Below are 25,132 nucleotides of genomic sequence, written 5' to 3'. Positions count from 1 at the left end.
TAAACGCAGATAGCGGTGTTCTGTCGACGTAGTCGAATTTGCCGACCTCAGCATCTGCGCTTGCGCACAGACCGGTATTATCGAGGAAAAAGGGAAGTATTCGTTTGTAATGGTTAATTGTGACCGTTAATAATATTCCATCTGTCATTCACTACCATGGGCGGCATATTATTGAACGGTCACAATGAACCATTACAAACGAATACTTTGTAAAAAAATGCCGGTTCCCTCGTTAATCCCGTCTGTATGTAAGCGCAGATAGTGGGTCAGCGTTCTCGACAGAACACCGCACTAACATTTTAAACAAGCGGCTGCCCGAGGTCCCGCGCTTGCTGGGGACCTCGGCAGCCTTCCTGTTAACCATGCTGTGCCATGGCGGTTGGGGGGGGGGCCCTTCATGGTTTCTTGCACCGGGGCCCTGAAGGTTCTAGTTACGCCTCTGGTCAAAAGCCTTTCATTTTGTTTGGAATAAGGTAAGGAAGAGTTAGATACTTTTTTGTATGTATTTGTCACTATTAGGGAGGGCAGGATAGGAAGGGACCAACCTAATAGTAAAACACACCAAAACACATTGGGGGGGAATTGATCTAAACTGGAGTAGACAAAATATGGAGCAGATTTGCAATGCAGCCAATCAGCTTCTATCTCTCATTTTCAAATCTCAACTGAGCAAACTAAAGAGAGCTGATTGGTTGCTATGGGCAACTGCTCCAGTTTCTGTCTGCTCCAGTTTTGATAAATTCCCCCCATATTTGTAGAGTGGGGCAGGGGTAGAAATTCCGACAATATTTGTTTGCCGCTGTTGTCTACTTGTCCTTGTAACAGCTGCTTCTGATTTTTATATGGGTGTCACAAGGACAGAAAGTTAGGGATATTCTCCGCAAAGGCTTAACAAATAGAAAAGGCTTAACAAATAGAAATAAAAACTTGATCACAATGTTACTTTGCCACGCTCTAGAAAAGTTAGACTTTCAGTTTTTGTTCAGTGATGATCACGCAGTGAGATGTGAATGTCAATATGTGGTGGCAGATTCTATAATTCTTAGCAAAGGAAAGACTTGCTTTAACAACTAAATAGGGAGGTGTTGCCTATACTCTGTGGAGAATTATGACTGCAGATTTTATAATATGGATCTAGTTTATTATTTTACAAAATCAATCTATTGACCTGATAATAATATTAACACCCGCTAAAAGACTTTGCTATCAGAACTAGCACGATTTAATTTTATCACAGGCACTGTGAGCAAATACACTATAAATCAGAAATAAGACACTCATTGTATTTTTCACAATAAGATTTTATTGAAAGAAACATTTCAGCAAACAGTCATAAAAAGAAAGAAACATGGTGCAACATAATAGGCAGAATTATATGCATCAGTTCCAGAACACAAATACCAGGAACCACAATCTGATGGAACATAGATATCCCAAACTGCATATTACCAAAAATATGCACTTTATGTGATTGAAATGTGGACCAAAGGTCCAGCCACCATCTGCCAGAAAGAGAGCAGCGGAAGAGAGAATAGCAAGAGGCAAAACAAGAAAAGGGGCAGGAAAAAGAGAAAGCGAGACACATAGTACAATAGAAGAATAAAAGGAAGGAAAAGTAGAGATATAGGGGATATAGAATGGGCACAGGGGGGACACCACCAACCCAACATGATGAATTTAAGGGCTTTGGCATCAGGAAGGAAGGGCAAGATCCGAGTATATATATCAAAGGTCCCAACATGTCCCACTGTCACAACAACAGAAAGGTCAGCAACAGTCACCACATCCCATTTGGAAAGGTTCTTGAAAGCAAAGGTCCCCATATACCTGTATAAGAGCCAAGGTCCCATGTAAAGTTAAACTGTTCCTATCTGTAAAAAATAGATCAAGGCAACTGGACTTGCTGTATTTTTCTTGAAGACGTTTCACTGGTCATTCACCCAGCTTTCTCAATTCAGAATTACTTGTACAAAAAAATGTATCTGGGAATAAATATTTTGAGTGTTACTCCAATCCACATAATCTGTTAGTCAAAACCAGGTGTTGATCGCATTTGCATAATTGGAGTCTAGGAGGTGTTATTAACCTGCCCAGAGAAGAGGTGTTAAAACAGCATTGTATATGTCAGACAATAGATGTCTCACCAGCCCGCCCCCCACCCCCCTATTCAGCCTTGGCTTCTCCATTTTTACATACATACAGTGCTGTTTTAACGCCTCTCTCTGGGCAGGTTAATAACACCTCCTAGACTCCATGCAAATGCAATCAACACCTGGTTGTGACTAACAGATTATGTGGATTGGAGTAACATTCACCATATTTATTCCCAGAAATTTTTTTGTACAAGTAATTCTGAATTGAGAAAGCTGGTTGGATGACCAGTGAAAAGTCTTCAAGAAAAATACAGCAAGTCCAGTTGCCTTGTCTTATTTTTTGCAGATATACCATGACCTGCATGAATGAGAACCTTCACAGACTTAAACTGCTCTTGTGTATCATGTAGGTTATCGATCAGGTTCTCAAGTTGCATATTTCCTGGACCCAGTTTGTTACCCGAGGAACAGAAGATGATCCCCAATGTTCACTATATTTTAATGCATACTGAGAAATCTGATGGTTTTTAGAAAATCCAAAAAATTGTTATGTTGCCCATTAAACAAAATTACCCTAAGCAACTTCCTTGTTAGCCTTAAGCTAACCACACATGGCTCCAAATTTGAGCCCTGTGTGGCCCTACCAACACCACCTAACTCAACAAATTGAAGGAGCCCGGCAGAAAAAAGTTAGCTAAACAGAGACTGTAGCCAATTATTTGCAGTCACTGTTTGGGTATTTTGCTGTCTGTCAGCATACAATAGCCGGCAGTGGAAATTTACACTTTCTCCTGTCTACTGCTGTTTACTGTGGATGGGAATAGAGTGATTTCAATTCTTCGGCCCAGTGGACTGAACAAGAGAAATCTTCATATTTATGGCCAGCTTTACTTGCGATTTGCAGCATTGCAGATGTTAAAGGCAAAGTTCACCTGTTGCAAAAAATCAATACACACACACAATAATAAAGGAGAAAATGTGCATTTATTGATTTTTTTGCATTGAAGCCTCCAAAACATTGAAAACACGATAAGTGAATCACGAAAGCAATGCGCTGGCTCCTGCAGACTCTTTCTTTCAGGCTTTGTCTGTACCAAGGTACAAACATTCAGTTAAAGGGACAGGAGAAAGTGTCAATGAACTACAAGTGTGGTGACGTCATCACACTTTAACTCCATCAAAAACTAAGAGGCCCTCTGCCGAGATGGCAGACAGGACTTGTAGTCTCTCCTTTCACAGATCCTGGATCAAAGGATCTGTGAATGGATGATGCGGCTGTGCACAGCCAATATCAAATATTTACAGTATCCTGAATGGTGAAGAACTCAGGGATTTGGGGGGTTTTGATAGGTGGAGGGGGGGAGGCATTTGGGGGGCATGGGGCTGTGGATGTGACCATGTTTTATGTTGCATGTTAAAATAACAGCATTGTCTTTTACATGCTAAGCTACAACATAGGTATGTTTGTCCAGATGGAAGACATCAAACCACACACCAGGATAAGATATATTTGATATATTGGAAACTGATACTATACATCAGAGGTAGGCAACCTTGGCACTCCAGCTGTGGAGAAACTACAAATCCCACTGTGCCTTTGCCTCTCTGAGTCATGCCTCTGGCTGTCAATCTTGCAATGCCTAATGGGATTTGTAGTTTTACCACAGCTGGAGTGCCAAGGTTGCCTACCCCTGATGTATAGTATCAGTTTGCAATGGTTCATTAGCTTGGTATTTGATTGATATCGATTGGCCATTATGCCTAAATGTATTCCCAATATAACATAATTACTATGTGCAAACATATACGAAGACATGCTAATTTCCTCTAATGTGTAAATATAAAACCATATTTAAATATCTGGGCTTAATTTAAAAAGGAGGGATTACAGAGAGGATTCAGTAAGACATATGTCAGGCTCATTATTTGTGCAAAAACTTACATTATCTCTCTGCTAGAAGAAAACTGATTCAAATCTACATTTTCTCTCTCCTTAGAGGGAAAAAAAGAGGCCTTTTAAGTTGCCAGCTGTTACCTTTCCCAAATTTTGCTTTGAAAAATGAAAGTGTCTAAAAATCATTGAAGCTCTTATTCTATATGGAAGTTTCTATTTCAAGATTGTCATGACATACTACTTATTGTGAGAAAGAGTATACTTAAAGTGACACTTAACTCAGGGGTTAAACCTTAAAAATACATTTAAGTAACTTAACTAGTAACAAAAAATGTATCTTATTTGTGTATCACTCGGCTGTAGATCCTCAAATCATCTCTGAATTGGTGCTGACACTGTCCTTCTGGAGGGTGACTACTTTTGTTCCCCGTGGTCCCTGTGTGTGTTGTAAAGTAGCCACTGCTCAGTGGCGTAACAATCGCCATAGCGACCCAGGCGACCGCTATGGGGCCCGTGCACAGGGGGGCCCGGGAACCCTCTGATGCCTTGTGGGCCGCCTGGGTTGCTATGGCGTCTCGGGTGCTGGCTGTCACTGACATAGCTCAGCAGCTGCTGTGAAGGAGAACGTTCCCCCTCACAGCCGCTGCGGAGCTGTGTCAGTGATAGCCAGCAGATGCGGCAAAATAGGCCGGTTACACCGGCATTTTCAGTAAAGGAGGCGGGGCCCACCTAACAGCAACCCCGCCTCCTCTCACATCACTGGCCAGCGATCTAAGAGCAGGTGGGGCCAGTGATGTAAGAGGAGGCGGGGCCCGTCGATAGAAGGAGGCGGAGCCCAGGAACGGAAGAGGAGGCAGGGGCCCGGCAGCAGCGACCACGGAGGTGACAGGTAAGAGGCGTACAGCGCAACTGAGACCTTGCAGAGCCCACCATAGAGAGTCTATGGTGGGCTCTGCAAGTGGCATAACTAGCAATCACGGGGCCCCATACAAAATTTTGCTATGGGGCCCTGTGATTTCTAGTTACGCCCCTGCCACTGCTCCAAACTTACTCCAGTGATGGACTACAATCTCGATACAAATTAATAAACTGAACTTAAGCGTGTAATCCATCACAGGAGAAAGCTTGGAGTGGTGGCTTCTTTACAACACACACAGGAACCATGGGTAACAAAAGTAGCCACCCTCCAGAAGGAAGGACAGTGTCGGCACCAATTCACAGATGATTTGAGGATCTACAGCTGAGTCATACACAAATAAGCTACATTTTTGTTAATAGTTAAGGTACTTGAATGCATTTTTAAGATTTAACTCCTGAATTTAGAGTCACTTTAAGCTGGCCGTACACTAATGGAATTCTTTGGTTCAGCCTATGGACTAAAAGAAAGAAGTTTAACAGATTCCTCTATACACATTAAACAGCATATCTCGAGGAATATCTCCTGCTGGCTATAGTACTCAGACTGCTGCTGTCACATTAACCACACAGTGACTGACTGCAGCTCATTGCCTGCAATCATTGCTCAGCCAACCATTTTCATCCATCAAGCTGGGTATATACTGGTAGAATGTTGTACAAACGTTCATGTGAAGAATCTCATCAGAACATTCTATGATGCCATTAGAGACTTGACGAATGTCATTCAAAATTATGTTTTGTTTTAATATTCGATTATGGAATGAATGGAGTTTCACGTACAAAAAGCAAATTAGTTTGTTTGAGTAAAAATGTCCATCCCACACCTTCATTTTTCATCACTAAGTTCTATCCCTCTCCCAGTAACCATATTGATCTAGAAGTTTGTAAACTTACCTACTGAATATCCCATAGGATGTACTTCCTCAATGCATGTGACAAAACTTAGCCCTGTCAATATGCATTTCCTGGTGTAACCACTCTCACAGAGCCTGCCTTCTGAACTACAAGTCAATGTCTGAACAATGTAACATTATCATTGCTTGCTGGAAGCAATGCATTATGGCATATGTAGTCTTGTGAAATCAAGATGGTATCACATCAAGCAGCAGGGAAAGAGATGCAAAGCACACTGGGAATCCAGGAAGTTGTTGAAAGTGATGGGTAGACAGAAGGCAGCACTCACTACATAAGAGGGACTTTTTAAAGTAAGCTTTGATTGTATTATCAAAAACAACTATCGCATGTATTCCTATTACAATGCTGATGTTATAAAAGGTGAATACATGCTGGGACTTTACAACTCCTTTAACTGCAGCAGAGACTAACCAGACAGAATTACAGCTCTCGTATATCTATTTCAACTGCATTTATAGCTGTTTGCATGTAGTTTAGCTTTAACTTTTAAAAGTTTGAAATGGCTGCTAGGGTCACTTGTAAATAAAGTTCTGGAGTCTGGGTCTTCTCGCAGGATTGTTTCATTGAACGGCAAACAGAAAAAAACTGTTCACTTCTGCAGCTTGACTAGAATCTTGATATCCTGTGTCGAAAAATGGTGTATATTAGAGCAGTAACCCAACGTTCACATTATCTGTTTAAATTACCATAATGATATACATCCGAGAAACTGGTAGGAGACTAGGAGCACTCCTGAATATTTAAAAAAAATCACTTTTAATAAGCAGGAGCCATCTGGTTTCCTAATTATATCGCATTAGTGTGTATTAAACCCATGTAGAGATGCTTTATCAGCAGTCGTTAGCTGTTTTCAAGCACAGGTCTGTAATTTGTTGCATAGAAGGGAAGATTAAACTCTGTGTGTCAGGAATATTTAGACATCTGCAGCCTGCCAGAAAATCATTCATTCAAGATGGTGCAGTCATATTGTGAGATTCCCTCTGTGAATAGTATAGTATGGGACAAAGGCGCACATTACTGCTTGCAGCCTGAATCCTGCCATCACTTTACATTAGACATAGTTTGAAATGAATAACTTAGTACGGGAATTATGAACCTTTTTACGATTACAGACCTACAGTGAGTTGTCCAATATGTCCTCATACCCACTTCTTCAGACTTTGAAAATCATCCTCCTCACCAGTCCTATTAGGAACTTGTATGACTTTAAATAATATCAAGCTTGGATTAACTTTACATATGGACAGCTAAAAGAAAATCATTAGGATTTTATAATTGTATTTATATAAAAATGGCAAATTACAAATATGCAGGCTAGCTACAACTGGTGAAATGTTTTCTGTTGTTTTTGTGCAATCAGATATGGAATTGAAAGTGTGAGAGTCCTTCACAGAGGCATACCTACAATATAATTGTGCCTATGGCATCCCGCCCGGCTCCCAGGAACCAGTGATGTCACTGGTTTCCAGGAGCTGGGCAGGACGAAGGCCAAGGCAACCCAGGTTGCTAAGAGCTGGGTGGGGAGATGTTCCCTTACAAATCTTACCCAATAATCCAGACAGACAGTCCACATGCTGGAGCAGAGCGGAGAGGGGTGAGCGCCAACTGCCAGGGGGAGTGGGAATCAGGTAAGTAAAGGACCTTAACACATTCCCCCAAGACATTATCGTGCACTTAACTCTTGCAGTGTGGGGGTAGTCCCACTGCGAGTGTAGTTTTTTTTTTTTTTTTTTTTCCTGGGGGTTTTTTTTACCTCTAGCTGCAGACCCACACCTTTCGTCTGTTTCCCCGCTGTTCCTTTTGGCCTTGTGAAAGATCAACAGAAAATTTGGAGCCTACACAGGTGTGCTCCTACTTCTATCTGTTTACTTTAGCTACTGTATTGTATTTTGTATGTGTGCCGCACCCATTCTATTTTCTGTTAGTTAAACTAACCCTGTAGTTAGATACTCCCACCTGAGCTTCAAGTTATTTCAGTTTGCCTTTGCCCAGGTAAGAGGTCCCTTCAGAGAATCAGAACACTTTGTTCCTGAAATGCTTTATCACCTATAAGAATACGCAGTAAACATCCTATGTCCTGCCAAGCCTGGAGTAAACTACATTGGGTTTCTAGTCTGAGTTGTCTTATTAAGTTGACACTGCTTGTGGATCTTACCGAGTCAGCAAGTTGCTTTACTGTCTGCAAAGTTTTGTATATATCTTTTGCATAAAGTGACATTTGAAACCGATCAACATAACTTTGACTTTTTCCCGACCCCTATTTAAAGTGTTGGGTGCCTGAATGAACAAACATCAAGCACCAGCACTGTTGCATGAGAAGGAAGGGCTGTAGTCACATGTTCCTGATACCCAGAAATGCTAGTATTTCTCTTCCCTCGCGGCTTTACAAAAGAGCAGTAGGTAAGCGGAGAGAACGTGAGTATGTGCAGTTGGAGGAAGGCAGTTATATGAACCTATTGCTTTACTCTGGATGGCCAAGGCACAAGTTCACTTTAAATTACAGACATAGCCTGGCAGTCAGTTCCTTGTTTCTTATATACATTGGGTACTCTAAATGCCATATTTCCCAGCCGTGTTCCTGCCCATATTTGCATGTTACAGCTCCTCCTCTTTTATAATAACAAAAACAAAACAACAGTAAGATGAATGGGAACCACTCATAATGGCCATAGCAGGCATGCAGACCCAGGGTTACAAGTATAGAGATCTCACCTACATAATCCTGACAAGTCAGGTAGTGTAACTCTTCAGCCTCTGTCAAAAAATTAAATATCAGTTTTGGTTGGATAGATCATTTAAGATCCATAAATATAACTACATATCACATCCTTTCAGGTCCACTGGCTATAGGAATGCTGATAATATGCAAATCATTTCTTCTTCTGACCCTGTGAAAGATGTAATGGCTCTGCAACCCCTTTGTCTAAAAAACTGACAGTAGCCCAGCAATCCATAGCAGAGAGAAGAAAAGCCTAGACATCATGCATGACTCTGTTAGACATAACACATCTGCTGTGGACTGTCAAATAGCTATAAAAAAAAATAACAGACAGCACAGTGGATATAAATGCATTGGGATGAAGGAAAGATGAGACAAAAATGTAGGTTGTCATTGTTGACCTCTCCTTCTGGTCATGCTAGCTACACCTAAGTCATGCTGACCCAGTGCTTCGGGCTTCAATGCCTTTAAACGTAGAAGACATAGTCACTCACACACCAGGGCCCAATGCATCAATACGTCCTTTTATTGATGGCAGATACACATAGCATCACAAGCATAAGCAACGTTTCAGAACCTAACAAGGTCAATTCATCAGGCAAATAACATAATCATAGGTCTATGTTATTTGCCTGATGAAGGGACCTTGTTAGGATTTGTGCGGCACCAACCGCATGTCATCCCAGCACCCTTCTGCATACTACTATGGGATTCCAGTCAGTGTGCAATGGGACACTTGAAAATTGTCAATACCTTTTAAGTCACTGACCTAGAGCAAGTGTGCAAATCAGATGTTCTGACTTTACTTACTTCATGTTTTTTTCAATTCTGAGACTCGGTAGGTATTTTCAAAAGCCAATGAAGCCAACATATCTCTCTCTGAAGAGGTTTCTTTTCAATTGTGCTTCACATGGTCATTCTCTAGGGGTGAGAGAACCTTAGACCACCAGTAGAATTAAAGGAGAACTATGGGGTTAAGGCTTTTCCCCATAGTTCTCCTTAGGGTAACGGGACGACACAAATTAGCGTCCTCCCGTCACCCTAGGCTCAGTATACCGCGAGCTGTACCTCACGGTATACTGAGAAGTCGCAGCTGAAGCAGATCACGACAATTATGTCTGGATCCGCCCAGCTGCGTGACTGAGCTGGCTCTGCCTATCCCGTCCCCTCCCCTGTTCATTCCGCCAGATAACGCTGGAGGATCGGAGCGGGGAATCCAGCCGTGACAGGATCGAGAGGTGAGCGAACCCCGGTATGTGTTTGCTCACCTCCCGATCTACTGAGCCGACCTGTGACAGTCTCATTGTCACAGGTCGGCTAGAACTATGAGGTGAGTGAAAAGCACTCACCTCATAGTTCTCCTTTAAGTCAAAGTGGACATGCAAGTACAATCGCACCACGACAAGGAAACAGAAACAAGACACAACTGAACAAAGTTGTAAGCTCAGTAGGGGTGTAAGGAAGTTGCTGGGTTATCTGCAGGGAACAAATAGTGATTGGATGTGGTTTTCTAGCTCATCTAATTGACTGTGTCCCCAGCAGAACAGACAAAAGGGGGCAACAGGCATGAGATGATCACTCCATCTGACCATTTTGATCCATATTAGGAGATATTCCTCTCTTGTCTATGGGTATCGTTACACCATTAGCCCTATACACCGCCAATAGCAAAAGATTTTTTGTCATAATGGCTACCAGCAAGTAGTGTAAGTATGATACTGCAAACCCAAACAGTGTTTACAGTGTCCTTAAAAAAATTTTGGACAGCAACAGGCATCCAACATGTTGTCCACCTACAAGTATAAATGGAGATGCAAGAAAACTATCTTTCCACTGCCTGGCCTGTATGTGGAAGGAGTGATATTACATTAAAATATATTCCTCAATAGCCACAAACGATCCACTTTGTAAGGACCAAATGCATTTGTAAACCAAGATATTACATTGTAAATGTAGCAGTAACATCATCACTGCGCTGTACATAACCTGTGCAGAGAGCAGAGCTGTGGGAGAGATTTAGCAGGTCCACCCACTACAGGCTGTCTGCAGAAATCTACAGGAGGGGGCAGATACAAGACTAGTCACCCTACACAAGATGAGAGCAGCTATGACTGGTCTTTATGACAGAAAACTCCTTGACACAAAGAAAATAATCCATTGATGGAAAACCTGGTCATTCAGTATATTCAGGTAGGCAGCTGACCTCATTTTGTGAGCAAAGAACATTGCTAAACCTAGACCTATTATTCAGCAGAAGGTTCTGACCTATTTGTTTAGCTAAATCCAGGTGGTTACTTTTTTTTTTAGACAGGCAGTGTAGTTGCTAGTCCGCAGCAGACACAGGGTTATTCACTAAAGGGTGAAGATGTCTGTGAAGGTTCTCATTCATACAGGTCATGGTATAGCTGTAAAAAATAAGTCAAGGCAACTGGACTTGCTGTATTTTTCTTGAAGACGTTTCACTGGACATCCGACCAGCTTTCTCAATTAAGAATGACTGAATGACAATGCTGTTCTAACACCTCTCTCTGGGCAGGTTAATAACACCTTCTAGACTCCAATTATGCAAATGCAATCAACACCTGGTTGTGACAGTTTATGCCTCCCTTTTACCACCAGATGGTGCTAATGTCACAAAAACTGGTAATGAAATGCATTTCTAATTTTCAATGTGAATAAAAAAAATATTTCACTATGAAAACAATTTCTATGTATGGGGAAAATGTCCAACTCTATAAGAGCAAAATAAAAATGAAGTATCACTGACATGCATATGTATGGGGACCTAAAACATTGGTGCTTTTTAACCACTTCAAGACCAGGTGTTTAGACCCCCTTCCTGGCCAGGCCATTTTTCAGTGTTCAGCGTTGCGGTACTTTGATGGTTAAAAAGAATACCATCATTGCATATGAAAACAATTGGAATAATGGATTTTCTTATTGCATAACTATATGATCACCGGGTACTCTGGTTTCCTCCCACACTTCAATGACATGCTGGTAGGTTATTTAACTCCTCTCTAAATTGGCCCTGTGTGCATTGAGATTGGGACCTTAGATTGTAAGCTCGTTGAGGACAGGGACTGATGTCAATGCTGCGTTAATTGTCGGCGCTATAAAAATACCTGTAATAAATCAAATCAAATAAATGATCACATGACTGCTAGAGGTCATTAAGTGCAGACCAGTTAGCAAACCTGTGCTGAGAAAATGCATAGACTGTTTTAGGTGAACTTCCACTTAAAACTTCTCGGTGTCTGGTTGTTATTTTGAACCTGATGCAGGGGTAGGCAACGACGGCACTCCAGATGTTGTAGAACTACAAGTCCCTTGAGGCACTGCAAGACTCTGAAAGCCACAGGCAAGAGTGAGGTTGCCTATCCTTGTGCGAACGCTTTATGAGTGACTAACAAGGAACAAGTATAAAGATAAATTTCTGATGTTCCTCTGACTTACAAGGACAGTGACTTACAAGGTCAGGAAGGGAACTATCTTTTTCATAAAGAGGTCAGCAATGGTCGCCCCTGAAATTTAATTCACTATAGGTTTCCTTTAATTACTCTATTAGCACATTATTATTATTATTATTACCTTTATTATTATTATTTCTCTTCTGTCCATCCAATCCCCCAGTTAGTTGGGGTAGTCACTTCATTATCTCTTTTAAATACTTTTATTGGATGTATATGGGAGTAGAACATAATTTTGTTAAATTCATATTGTTAGGCAATTAAACAAAATAATCATTGTTGTATTGGTAGTTTTCTGCCTTGCTTCAAAATCCTTGTACAAGCTTTTGTATTATTAACTGTTTCCATTTCCCTTGGGAAATATTTAATTGTTTGTAGATAACATTTAGGAATGGTTTACAATGTGGTATGCTACAGGATAGCCTCAAGTGGTTACAGATAAACTAGCATAACACCAAAACAAACCGAATTCATTGACAGGCTTAGTTCATGCTGCTGTAACATATACAACACAGTTTAGCACCTCAGGTAATGAACAGTATTTGCAAAGTTTAGATTTCCACTCCCCTACCTTGCAGTATGTGAAGTGTGTTGGGCTAATGGTTTAATGCAACTTAAAAGCTCATGGGCAAAAAATCTGTGCTAAAGGAAGGTACATCTTAAGATGTCTTTCAGAGTTCCCCGGAGGTCCTAAAACCAAGGTAATCACTTAAGTAAATAGAGACATTAGCTCTGATATCAAGGCTTTGGCCCATACCCCACCACCACCCGCACATCACTATTGGCCAGTAATAACATGGACTTGGAGACCAATAATGCAGTGTGTGGGGTAGCAGGGGTCAGGTTTTTTTTAAATAAATTAGCACTCTGAGTTGTAGACCTCCTTAAAGCATTGTGGAAGATATTTGAAGATATTTGCAGGTTCATCATTATTTATTGCACCAGACCCTTAGCACTGATAGATCCTAATACAGTAATGGCAAGTTAGCATTGTTGGTTATGTGTATGGATGAAGCACTTGAGGAATGCAGAATTAAGTTTTACATCTGTGTATATACAGCATCATTCAGGAAACATATAGAATAGATCATAGATAAACATGCAAAAGCATAGAGACTGAATTTACACAACAGCGCCATCTAGTGCTCAAAATACATACTTACAGTACATTAGCATAAGCTGTTGTATTTCCAACAAGCATTAGCGTAATAACTTAAGGTTATTTGTCAAGGCCAAGTTTAGGTTTTAAGGGATTAAAAGATAAATTAGATATTAAAGTACAACTCTAAAGTTAAGGGTTCATTTTACAGGTTGGGTTTCATGTTAGTGACTCTGTAAAGAGAAACTATGATTTTGGGTCAATTTCATTTAAAATGTTTTTAAATTTATATTTTTACATTGAGATTTTATAAGCTGTTTACTATGTATATACAAGGGGGTATAAAATAGTAATGACCGTTGAGATATATAATGTATAAATATGCAGAGATAGAAACAATAAACATACATACAGTTAACTTATAAATTCCTCTACTCAGAGTTACCCTTCTACAGTACATAGTTCCCATTGCGTTCAATGTATTTGCACCATCATTTTACCCAGGCCTCAAATCCAGTTTAAAAATATTTTACAGAGCACTCTTTGCTCCACTGCTTCGGAGCTGTTTTAACTTTGTGCAAGTCTTCAGATCTCGTGCCATGGATGTAATCTTTCATTGGCCCAAACAGATAAAAGTCAGATTGTGCCAGATCTGGACTTTAGGGTGGATGAGGAACCAGTGGCCAGCCCATTTTGGCAATCACCTGACTAGTGGCATAAGAGGTGTGCGTGGATTATCATGATGCAGCTGTATGACATGGATGTCTTTCTGTGGCCTTTTTGCTTCCTGATGGCTTCCTTTCTTCCTTTTGAAGTGTACCAATGTAGGTTTTACTGTTGACTGATATGGCTTTATCCAAAAAGTCCATGGGAATGATGCCTTTGTCAAAGCAGAATAAGGTCTTCATGACATTTTGTGCTGATCTGACATATGGATATGAATTTCTTTGGATGAGGAGACCTGGAATTGTGCCATTTAATGCCTTGACAACAATTTCAGCTTCTCCCGGTCTAAACTTCTTTACCCAATACCTAACATTGCTCACATCAATTACTGCTACACCATATACATTCTTTAGGTGTGTATGGATTTTAAAAGCCAAATCATCCCTCTGTCATCATAAAATCAATTACTGCTCTCAGCCATTATTCACTTGGTACAATTTAAATTCAGAAGCACAGAATGATTGAGTTAGATCATAAGAATTATGTATATCAGGCATGTTATTATAGGTTTACAGATAGGAAACAACAGGCATTATGTTTAGATACCCCCTATACATATATAATCTTTGTTTTACAAATTAACATTTAACAGATTTCGTAATGCAGTATATGAGAGAGGACAGTAGAAGCAATTTCTTTTAAGACCCTCTGACTAAATGAAACTTTGCAGGTGTCATTTTAATAGGCAGCCAGGCAAAGGGGATGATGAACACTGCTTTAACTTATCTACCTGTATGTGTAAATTAGAGCTTGAACCCCATTAAACTTTGTTTAAATTAGCTAAATACAGCCTGAACAGAAAGGTCTGCAGAGTGTGGGGAAGCAGAGATCTCTTTGCAGTGTCCAACATGCCTTCTGCTGAGTCAGAACCAGAGCTCTCCAATCAGCAGGGGGCAAGAGCAGGGAAGGGGGCTTCTTCAGAGAGACCACTGCTTCCTTACAAAGAGCAAGGGTCCATTCTGCAACTGCTGGCAGGGAGCAGACTGTGGCTGCTTTAGCATGAAAAAAAAACTGCAAGACTTTAACCACCATTTTTGTTGTGATGCAGCTGAAATGTCTTTAGCAGGTTTAAATTGAAATTGCAATTGGACTTTAGGCGAAACAAGCCTTTTTTCACAAAGCTAATAAAAAAAGACCCTAGAGAAAATGTCAAAATGAACCTAAAATGCCACATGTTACCTGAAAATGACAAGGCAATAATTCATTTTTACCTTTCCAAAGATGTATTTTATGTTTTGTTCCTAACCATTATAATAAAAAAATGAACGAAAATGTATATTTTCATACACTTGAATCTACCTACAATCTGAGGTTTTATATAATCCCAAAATTTGCAATAATCTAAAAGATTCTCACATGTGGACTATAAATTCTTATTACATGATTTTTTGGTATTCAATGTCCCACTTATGCTTCAGGGTCTAAAGGAATTATTTTGTCTTAAATAAATCTGCATCTTTTCAGTAATGCCTATTATAACAGAATGCTACACAGTGTCTAAGCACTTTTGTAGCAGATGTGCAAAGAAAGAGGTCTTCTGAATGAGCTTGTCTATGTAGAATGTCTTAAAATACCTCTGGGCTATCTACCTACAGAATATTTTATGTCTTGTCTATTTACATTATATATACAATTAATAAATTCACATATGGGCATTGTTCTGTATAGGAAATTGAATCTTTGTTTTCAAGGACAAAGAAGGTACATTTGTGGTCAGGGACCTGAAAAGAATCATGTGGTAAAAAAAGAGCTGAATCCATGAAATATAATGTTGCAGAGCTTGTACTGAAAGGGCATTGCCTGACTGCTCTCATTTCTTATTTTTCAGCTCGATCATTACCCACCAGCCACATACAACCTTCCTGCTTCTTCTGAGACTCGGTTTAATAGGCCAAAGGCCCTTTTCCTTGGGAGAGTGTTGGGTAAGTGAAACTTTCAGCCATGAATTACAGCTAAGGCTGAACAATGTCATCTTCTTTATGACCGTGCTTTATAGCAGCATTGAAAAGACATCATTGTGGAATAATAACTGAAGTAAATATTACAGGGAAAACATGTTTGTCAGCAGTAGACACGTCTGTCCCATGTCACCTGTGACTGGATTCAATAAATCACTGTGTTCAGAAAGGTCATTGGGATCATGGTTGTTTGAGAGAAGCAAAATAGTTCAACAGCAAAATATATCAAAATATATCTCAACTCAAGAACAAAAATGTAATATATTGCAGCATACCAGTCCTTGGATGTTGTGGCTGCTTTATTCTTTTTTAGGTACATTTTCTGCAAGTACTGATAAATGCCTGTTGATCCTGCCAAAAATATTGTGATCTTGTAACTTCCTGTACACTGAACTCAAATGTTATCATTATCAGGTTTCCCCATATACTATCTGTATAATACTGAAGACTTCCCCTCTATGTAGTGAAGACGAGAAGGGGAAAGGTGTTTTTAGCCCTCCAAAGAAATAGTATAGTGAGTGAGCGTTGTCACCCTAGGACAGGAAGTGTGTTACTGGCAGGATCACCAGGTAAACATGTATGGGAAAAAAAGCCTGTAAGAAGAAATTGATTGCAACCACCACAAACAAGGTATATATATACCCCCCCCCCCCCAGCGTCTGTCAGCGTGTCTCTCCCCCCAGCATCTGTCAGCGTCTCTCTCCCGTCAGCGTCTCTCTCTCTCCTCCCCCGATACCCCCCAGCGTCGGTCAGTCAGTAGTACTAAGCCCCCTCCTTACCTTTACGTCCAGCAGCTGTGCTCCACTGCTGATGGGTTAAAGAAAGTTCAATGTAAAAAAAAAAACACCTTGCTCAGGAAGGTACCAAGTGCACAGGGGGGCCGCGACCTTAAAAACTACACTACACTGCAAATTATACATTAAACTGAAATAAAACAATCTAGCTTGGAGCCCAGCCTCCTCGGCCGCCTGGGCCTCTCACACAAGTACCGGCCATACCCCCCTGATGGCGGTCCTGGCCGGGGACTCGGAATGCGACCCCTCTGTTAACTTGCGGGACCCCACACGGGGTTGCAAACCACACTTTAAGAAGCACTGGCCTATATGACTACCACAGGTAGTCATATACACCATCAGTGTACTAAGTGCCAAGTGCCAGTTTGGAGAAGTAATGCTCACTAAAAAAGTAAATGATTAGCCTTTCATCTGGCCCTTATTATGTGTACTACCCCCCTTTCTTTATCTCTGACAGAATGTAATGCATAGTATATTGCACAGATGGTCCACAAGAACCTTGTAGCTACCATAGAACTAGGGATATTTGGTTTTAATTTCAGGAATGGGATCTAACTTTCTCACATTGCATTATTTGGCAGTCACCTAACAGCGTGTGTTAAGGATGTCTGTTGAGAGAGTCTGTTTAATTCTAGCTGCTCCTGGTGGCTGGCTTTTGTTGCTAAACTATATATATACTATAAATTTATCAAAACTGGAGCAGACAAATTCTGGAGCAGATCAACCAATCAGCTTTCTCTTTCATTTTCCGGTCTTAACTGAAAAAACTAAAGAGAGAAGCTGATTGGTTGCCATGCACAGCTGCTCCAGATTTTGTCTGCTCCAGTTTTGATCAATTCCCCTCAAAAACTCTTATAAAATATGCCAGATTTGCCATTCTGCCAATCAAGGCCTGAGCTTCCATAGTGGAAGTCAAACAAAAATCAACATCATTAAGAACACTATGACACTATGGCAATGTAGACATTAAATCCAGCACGATTTCCTACAATGCCTCTAAGGAACATTCTTGATGGACTTAGATCATGCAGACTATCACTGCTGTACCAATTAGGTGTTATACGTGTTTAAGATTAATATTTGTAATACAGGAAAGCAAAAATGTTCATTAAAAAACTGTACTTTTTATTTCATATTTCAAGTGTTATACATTTTACTATAGTTCAACATTTTATTGTGACCAATCCATTTTTTATTATCTAACAATGTACAATGTTGGTAAATAATGATCTGGCACTGATATTAATTATTATTCCCTAATAAATATAATGTCTGTAATAATTATTATTCAGGGTATGCATTCCACCCTCTCAGTCTGTCCTGCCATCACTCATTTCCCTACAGAACAGTACAATAGCAGATGATGGTGCCAGCATAGAACTCAGGGACTCTTGGATGTCCTTGAGCTCAGTGTTCTGAAGTCTATTGTAGTCAGTGCTGGCTTATCCTGCAAACCCGTCACCAACTAGGCTGTAAGAATAGAATTCACTGCAACTGCATTCATTGGGGAGATATAATAAAGGTTACGTAATAGTCATCTGAACGTCATATTTCTTTGCAACAGTAGTCACGACTTTCATATACACGTGAAGTTTAAGAGATGTTTTGAAATTATTTTGTTTATTCATGTCTGTATTATTTAAATAATATACATTCATTGTTGCTCAATCAATAATGCATAAATGACAAATAGAATTATCTTTTCCTTATGACCCTTTTAACCTTACACATGTTTTAGCATAGTATCTTCACTGTTTTCTGACATTGACAATTCTTTATAGATGTAATGTAATGGGCATCTAAATACAACAAACGGCCCTGTTCATTGAAATACCATTATAAGCTATTTATTTGTTCTGCTACAGTCACTGTAATGGAAAGGTTGGAGGAGCAAAAATACTTCTAGATACAGATTATTAGTCTAGTGCTATTGATATTCCTGGCAAGCATTCAAGCCATCTTAATAAGGCAAACGTACATTCCCAGTTATTAGCTCTTCTTGACCAGTTTACATACACTGTGCTATCTATTGAAACAGTAAAGGCTTTAGGCCTGGTTCACATCTGGGCGTTTTAAAGCGCGTTCCTACACGCTGTAAAACGCTCAACATGTGAAAACCAATGATTGCCTATGGGCATGGCTCCCACCTCGGCGTTTTACAGCGCGTAGGAACGCGCTGCAAAACGCCCTACGCCCAAAGAAGTACAGGAGCTTCTTTGGGGCGTTTTGCCGCGCGTTGCCATTGGTATTCCCGAGTGTGGATCGGGGTTAACAAAGCGGTAACCCAGAGCCACACTCGGGAATACAGCGTACAGGTCTTACCTTGTCCGCGATCCCCGCTGTGTCTTCAGCGGCTGCCGACTTCCAGGTTCCGTCCCTTGCGAGCAACCGTTCCACAGGGGGGCGGAGCTGGCGGGAAGTTTAAAAGTGAAACTAAAAAAAAAAATTTTAAATAGAGAAAATAAAGGAAAAAAACGCGGGTTTCACTGAACGAAAAAACGTGAGAAAAACTAGCATAAAAAACCCGCTCAGGTGTGAACCCATCCTTAACTTTGCTGCAGAGGATCCTGGCACAGAAGAGGTGAGTATGCTAACAAGGAGTAATGTTTACATTAGGGTGGGTTAGAGTTAGGGTGGGTTAGAGTTAGGGTGGGATTACAGTGAGTGTAAGGGGTCGTTCACGCCAGCCCCATTGGGCTGCATTGGGCAATTTGCCGTATGTTTTATTGTTTCAGTTCACACCAACACTCTGCGCTGGTATGCACTGAAAAAAGGACATGTTGCATGTTTTTACAAAGCACTTTCTGACATGTTGAAACATTGCAATCTACTGCCGTGCATAGAATTAAGTAGAAGTGGGAATAAAAAAGCACTGTAATGCACAACGCATACCAGCACACCTTAAGGCCCCGTTCACATATAGCGACATACCTTTTGCAGCGGAACCGCACGGCCGGGATAGCGCGACTTTCGGGGCGACGTTCCAGCGACGATCCAGCGACGGTAGCGCGACCTTCCCCGTCGGGCTCCATAGAAAAAAAGTAAAATCGCGCAAAATCCGCCGAAAAAAGGGTCCGGTAGAAGCGACTTGCGACCGCGACGAGCGACGCGCGACATGGAGTTAAGACAGCTCCATTGAATAACATTGGCCGGCGACTTCTCGCGATATCGCGCGGCAAAAATGCGCGATATCGCGGCGGAAATCGCGCGACAATTCGCTATATGTGAACGGGGCCTAATGTGCACCCTCTGGTGTGAATTAACTTTAGGTGTTAGAGTTGGGATTGTAAGGAGGGTTAGTATGAAGCCTTAGGATGGAGCATTGCTCTCTGTACTAGGAGTTCTTAGTAAAAAATGACCTGCTCTGATTTCCTGTTTAAACTCAATTTGAAGTGGAATTAAACCTAAAAGACCAAAACTGTGAGCAGGCAGAGGTGGGCACTTTATTACAGAAGGGACATGCCATGTCTCTTCTGTAATACACACATACACATACAAAAAACAAAAACGTACCTGCCTGTTTGCAATCATCTCCAGAATGTACGCTGAGCTGCGTACCTCTGTGTTATATTCCTGAGGCCATAGTGCAGGGGGGAGGAGGTTGGTGCAGCTGATAGTGCTTCTGGGTGGGGCTTTACTGATAGTGCTGTCCAGGGTCCCAGCGGTGGGACAGGCGGCTGTGTTAAAGCTGTGCTGTCAGCGGCTCTCTGCCCTGTCCTGCCTAGATCAGTGACATCACTGGTTGCAAGGAGCTCGGCAGGATGCCAGCCACAGCATCGCGCTCAGCTCCTGGCAACCGATGACATCAGTGAGCTGGGCGAGAAACCGGAAAAAGTGTCACAGGTTGCTAAGAGCTCTTAGTAACTTGGGACGCTCTGTTTGCCCCTGCCTGTGACGGCTTACAATCTAAAAGGGAGGAAGAAGTGATACATGAGGAGGTAGCTGTGAGGGGATGAATTGTTTGCGCTGTTGACATCTGTTACATATACAAGCGTTCGGCAGCTCTATACCCGTTCGATCGCTTGTATGGAACACAGTGGTAAGTGCCACCCTTGCAGAGCCGCCACCCCTTCACCGCCGGTAAAAAGGCTATCCCGGGCAACGCTGCCTTCTCTGCGGGCACGGCACCAGCTTGGTGGCTCTATGCATTAGGATCGAAAGGAGATGAGCACCCTAAGTCACATATAAAAAATTTAAAATAAAAAATATTTGTTAAGTCCCCCGCCCCCACATATTCGCAGAAACTTAAATACGCGTCGGGTGGGCCTATGATTGCGCCGCACATGTTACATATCAACGCAAACGTCAGAGTGCGAGCAATAATTCTAGGGCCATCTATCACTGGTAACACTAAACTGATGAGCGGTAAAAGCTTTTAAATCGTCACCTATGGGCAATTTTGGGTATTGTAGTTTTTTCTGGTTTTGCAGGTGCGCGTAATTTTAAGGCTTGACATGTTTGGTGTCTATTTAACCAACGTGAATAAACAGAAACAGGAACCATACCGCACTCCTTACCTGGATTCCCACTTGATGAAGATGGGTGCTCAAATTGACTGCGGTTGGCACCGCCACACATGAACAATAGAAAAATGTCACCAACACACCATAAGTTGAAAAAGCAAAATATTTTATTGCCGATAGCTGTATCTCATTGGCAAGCGCTTTCGGGGCCTAGCAGGGTCCCCTTCATCAGACTTAGAGATAACCCTTCATCAGGCTTAGAGATAACACTTCATCGGGCTTAGAGATAACCCTTCATCAGGCTTAGAGATAAGCCTTCATCAGGCTTATCTCTAAGCCTGATGAAGGGGACCCTGTGAGGCCCCGAAAGCGCTTGCCAATGAGATACAGCTATTGGCAATAAAATATTTTGCTTTATCAACTTATGGTGTGCTGGTGCCATTTTTCTATTACTTACCCAACGTGACCCCGTCTTTTATATTTTTAACCAAAAAATTAGTTAGTAATAAATGTTTCATAACATAATGTAGGGGGAACAGGTTTTTTTTCCTTAATATAGTAAAAAATAAAAACCCCAGTGGTGATTAAATGCCACCAAAAGAAAGCTCTATCTGTCCCCAAAAAATGGTAAAAAAATGCATTTCAGTACAGCATTGTATGACTGAATAAATGTCAGTCAAAGTACCACGGTGCTGAATACTAAAAAATTACCTGGACAGGAAGGAGGTTTAACACCCCGGTCTTCAAGTGGTTAACTATGTGAGAGACTTGCAGAAGGAGTATTTGCTTAATGAAACTTGTGTTCATGCACCCAATCTAACAGGGCAATATGACAGGGCTGTAGCTACCATGGGGCGAGTGAGGCACTCACCTCAGGCACAGCTGAGAGGAGGCGCAAACTAAACACATTTTTATTCTATTCTTGATTTGGCCACCAGTGCATTCTGCACAAGCGCGCTGCCATCCTGGAGGTGGGGCGCATAACGTCACATACCACACACGTTTGTTGGGGGGCACAATTTTCTGTTCTTGCCTCGGGCACAAAAGGAGCTAGCTGCGGCTCTGCAATATGATAATCTGCAGGATTTGTGTTAGAAGAAAGCGCAGATTTACTGGGCTAAGAGATATGACGTCTTTAATAAATCGACCTCTGCAATGCTAATGACCTAAGAATACTTTGGGTATATACATATAGTAAAAAATAAAAACCTGTTGTAAAACTAATCAACTGAAGGACTAAAGGTATCTGCAATGGGTAATCATGGAAGTGTAAAATAGAAAATGTAAGAAATAGATCAGAACATCAACTCTGTCCAAGAAGTAGCCATGTGTGGAGATGTTTCTGAATAACATAAGACGCTGAAGCAACTTGGTTTGTGTTAAAAGCTCTCTCAGAGGTGAATTCTAGAGAGAGAGTGACAACTGATCAGTTACCATGGAAACACACCTGCGATCACTGTAGTGCGCAGCTCCAAATAGTTGTCGGAAAGCAGATTTGAGCTGCTTCTTTATATAGAAAAGTCTTTATGTGTGTGCTTTTGGTCATCATGTTTACATTTAGATCTTAATATTTGGTGTGTTTGCATCACAAAAATGTTCTAAGTGTATTGCTCACCCTACGAAGGAGTCACTAGGTAGATGGGCCCTCCTTGCCTATTGCTGCCCCCAAAGCACTTACCGACCTCATCAGAAACGACTAGACGTGCAATTACCGAATGAAAGAAATAACAAATACCTTAGCCTTTTAGACAGGTGGGCTAAGGGCGAGAGAAGGATGTCAGTGGTGGATGAGTTGGCTGGGGAAGATGTGGTGGCCAGGGAGAAATATCCATTAGTCAGGGGAGGGGGTATTGGCAAGGCAACAAAGGGGGGTGGAAGAGGGATATATGACAGTGTGTGGAGGAGTAAGCTGATGGGGCAGTGATGCCTGTAGGGGAGAGGGAGAGATGTAAGCATCTCAGCTGAGGATCCAATCCACCTCTAAGGCAGCCCCAAGCCTGGCAGATCATGACCTTCTCCCTGCTCTTACTCCCAAACTAAACAAGGGCCGTGTGCCCCCCAGAGAGGAGAGACGGAGAATAACATTCAATGATATATATTTGTTCACATACCTATTGGCTTTTATAAGTCAAGCTGCCCTGAATTATTCCCAACTTCAAAGAGAATAAAAGTCTCTGTAAGCAAAGCTAAATATTTTGTATCGCTTTTATACATTCTCCCCTGGGAATCCTGGTATGGGATGATGGTTTTGAACTTCCAGAGACGCATAAGAGAAAATAGATTTTGAATGATCCGGCTTGTATAGTTTCTTTCAATGGTAGTCACTCCCGCTATTAATAGTCTCATAAAAAGTAATAGCTTATTACTTCAGTGGTCTGCATTCTTCCCTGAAAAGCCATTTATTGTTCTAGCCTTCAAAACAACGCGGGTTTGGGGGATTCATATGTCTGTGTATCATATGCATTCTGGACCTCTGGGGCTGTGTTACATTCTTGCTGCTGTGCACATACAATTTGTCCGATGGTGCTAATGAGACAGAGAAGTTTCCTTGTAATATTCTTTACTAGCCACTCAGTGTTTCAAGAAAATATTTTAAATGAATATTGTTACTTTCGGTCTTTTTCAGTGAGCTCCAGTCAATCAAGAGTTTTAATCTTCATGGTGGTCTAAAAATACTTATCCTGGATGTAAAATAGCTGTAATAATAGCCTAAATGGCACTAGCCTTTTTATCCTGTTATCAAAAAAAATATCTAATGGGACAGTTAAGCGCACATATTATATATTGCTCTAGCCCCAATATGGTCATCCACCATTACCACCATGCACTGGATTTTAGAACTAGCAATACACAAACTGATTACCAAAAATATCATTTTAAGCATATCTGAGATAAGCAGAAATGCTGCTAAAGAGATCTTGAACCTGAACAATGTGCAAGTAGTTATCATATGTGGGAAGGAAAATCTATATACTTGACTATGCAGAGTTTATCATATATGTGTCTAGCCAGTTGTGTTAACGATCTATCTATCTATCTATCTATCTATCTATCTATCTATCTATCTATCTATCTATATTTATGTAGCGCTCGCCCCCGAAGAAGCCGTTGGAATATACAGGTACTTCTGTCTCACCGTGGAGGTGAGCTAAGAATAGATCCAAGACACACCAGCACACCTCATGGGATGTTTGTAAAGGGCTTTAATAAAGTAGGTGAAGCCCTGGATTTTTATGCAGGTACAACTAAACAGTTATAGAACAGAAAGATAAATGCACAAATCCAGAATGTAGTAAATGCATAAACAGACATACACAGCACCAATTGTCAATTATGATGTGAGGCGAGTTGTAACAGTCTGTACAGTTAAACTCTCAATCTGTTAATGAACGGATCACTTGTATGACTTAGTCCAGCACTAACACTGTACTACTGGCCAGTAGTGCTAACAAAGTCCAGCCGGCTTTGGGTCCAGCTTTTTCATCGCATCCACAAATCATGGGCTCTGACGATGACTCCCATGTAGGCCAGCGAAATAGGTTTTTCTCCCTCACAAGCTGGTGTTGTGTGGGCTTTTCAGACTGCGTTCTGATACAACAGGTGCCGGTCTCCTCCCCAGCGATCACGGCTTCCCCACTGCGATGCTTTGAGCATCCACTCCTCGAAGTGGTGATGGACGCTGTTACCCATAGCAACCTCTGTGGCAGCAATGATGGCATTTGCGGTTCATGTATGGCAGGCTGGTCACAGTATGTCCATCTGCTACTCCATGTGCCAGGAAAAACTGCCCTCAGTTCAGGTGCGCTCAGAAAAGATGAAATTACAGTCCTTCCCCTTGTTTCCTGAGAAATTGTAGTCCTTCGCTGTACTGGCAAACACAAATCTCTATTCTCTTAGGACTTCATCTCCCACAAGTCTCTGTAACTCCCATACACAATCAGTCAAATGCAGTCTGTAATGCAGGGATCTCAAGTCTCCCTGATGTTCAGGGAGTTTCCCTCTATTAGATAGTGGCTGCCTGATGTCCGCGAGAGAGGCATTTTCTCCCTGAAACGTTTACTCTTTCAGGGAGTAAACCTTTCA

The 25,132-nt window shown here is 41.4% G+C and overlaps 1 protein-coding gene across 1 annotated transcript in view; it reads left to right on the top strand.

Annotated features, from left to right (window-relative positions):
* The window catches only part of CNTNAP2 (contactin associated protein-like 2), a 266,748-nt gene that overhangs the window by 190,073 nt on the left and 51,543 nt on the right, over window positions 1-25,132 (top strand). Inside the window, exon 9 of the mRNA XM_018565388.1 lies at window positions 15,663-15,756. Within this exon, the coding sequence (XP_018420890.1) occupies window positions 15,663-15,756 (94 nt within the window). The remainder of the gene's footprint in view (window positions 1-15,662; window positions 15,757-25,132) is intronic.

Source organism: Nanorana parkeri, unplaced genomic scaffold (genome assembly GCF_000935625.1).
Source record: "Nanorana parkeri isolate BGI_ZX_2015 unplaced genomic scaffold, ASM93562v1 scaffold840, whole genome shotgun sequence".
NCBI classification, from domain to species: Eukaryota; Metazoa; Chordata; class Amphibia; order Anura; family Dicroglossidae; genus Nanorana; species Nanorana parkeri.
Note: the sequence above shows the minus strand (reverse complement) of the source record. Positions and strands in the feature narration are given on the sequence as shown.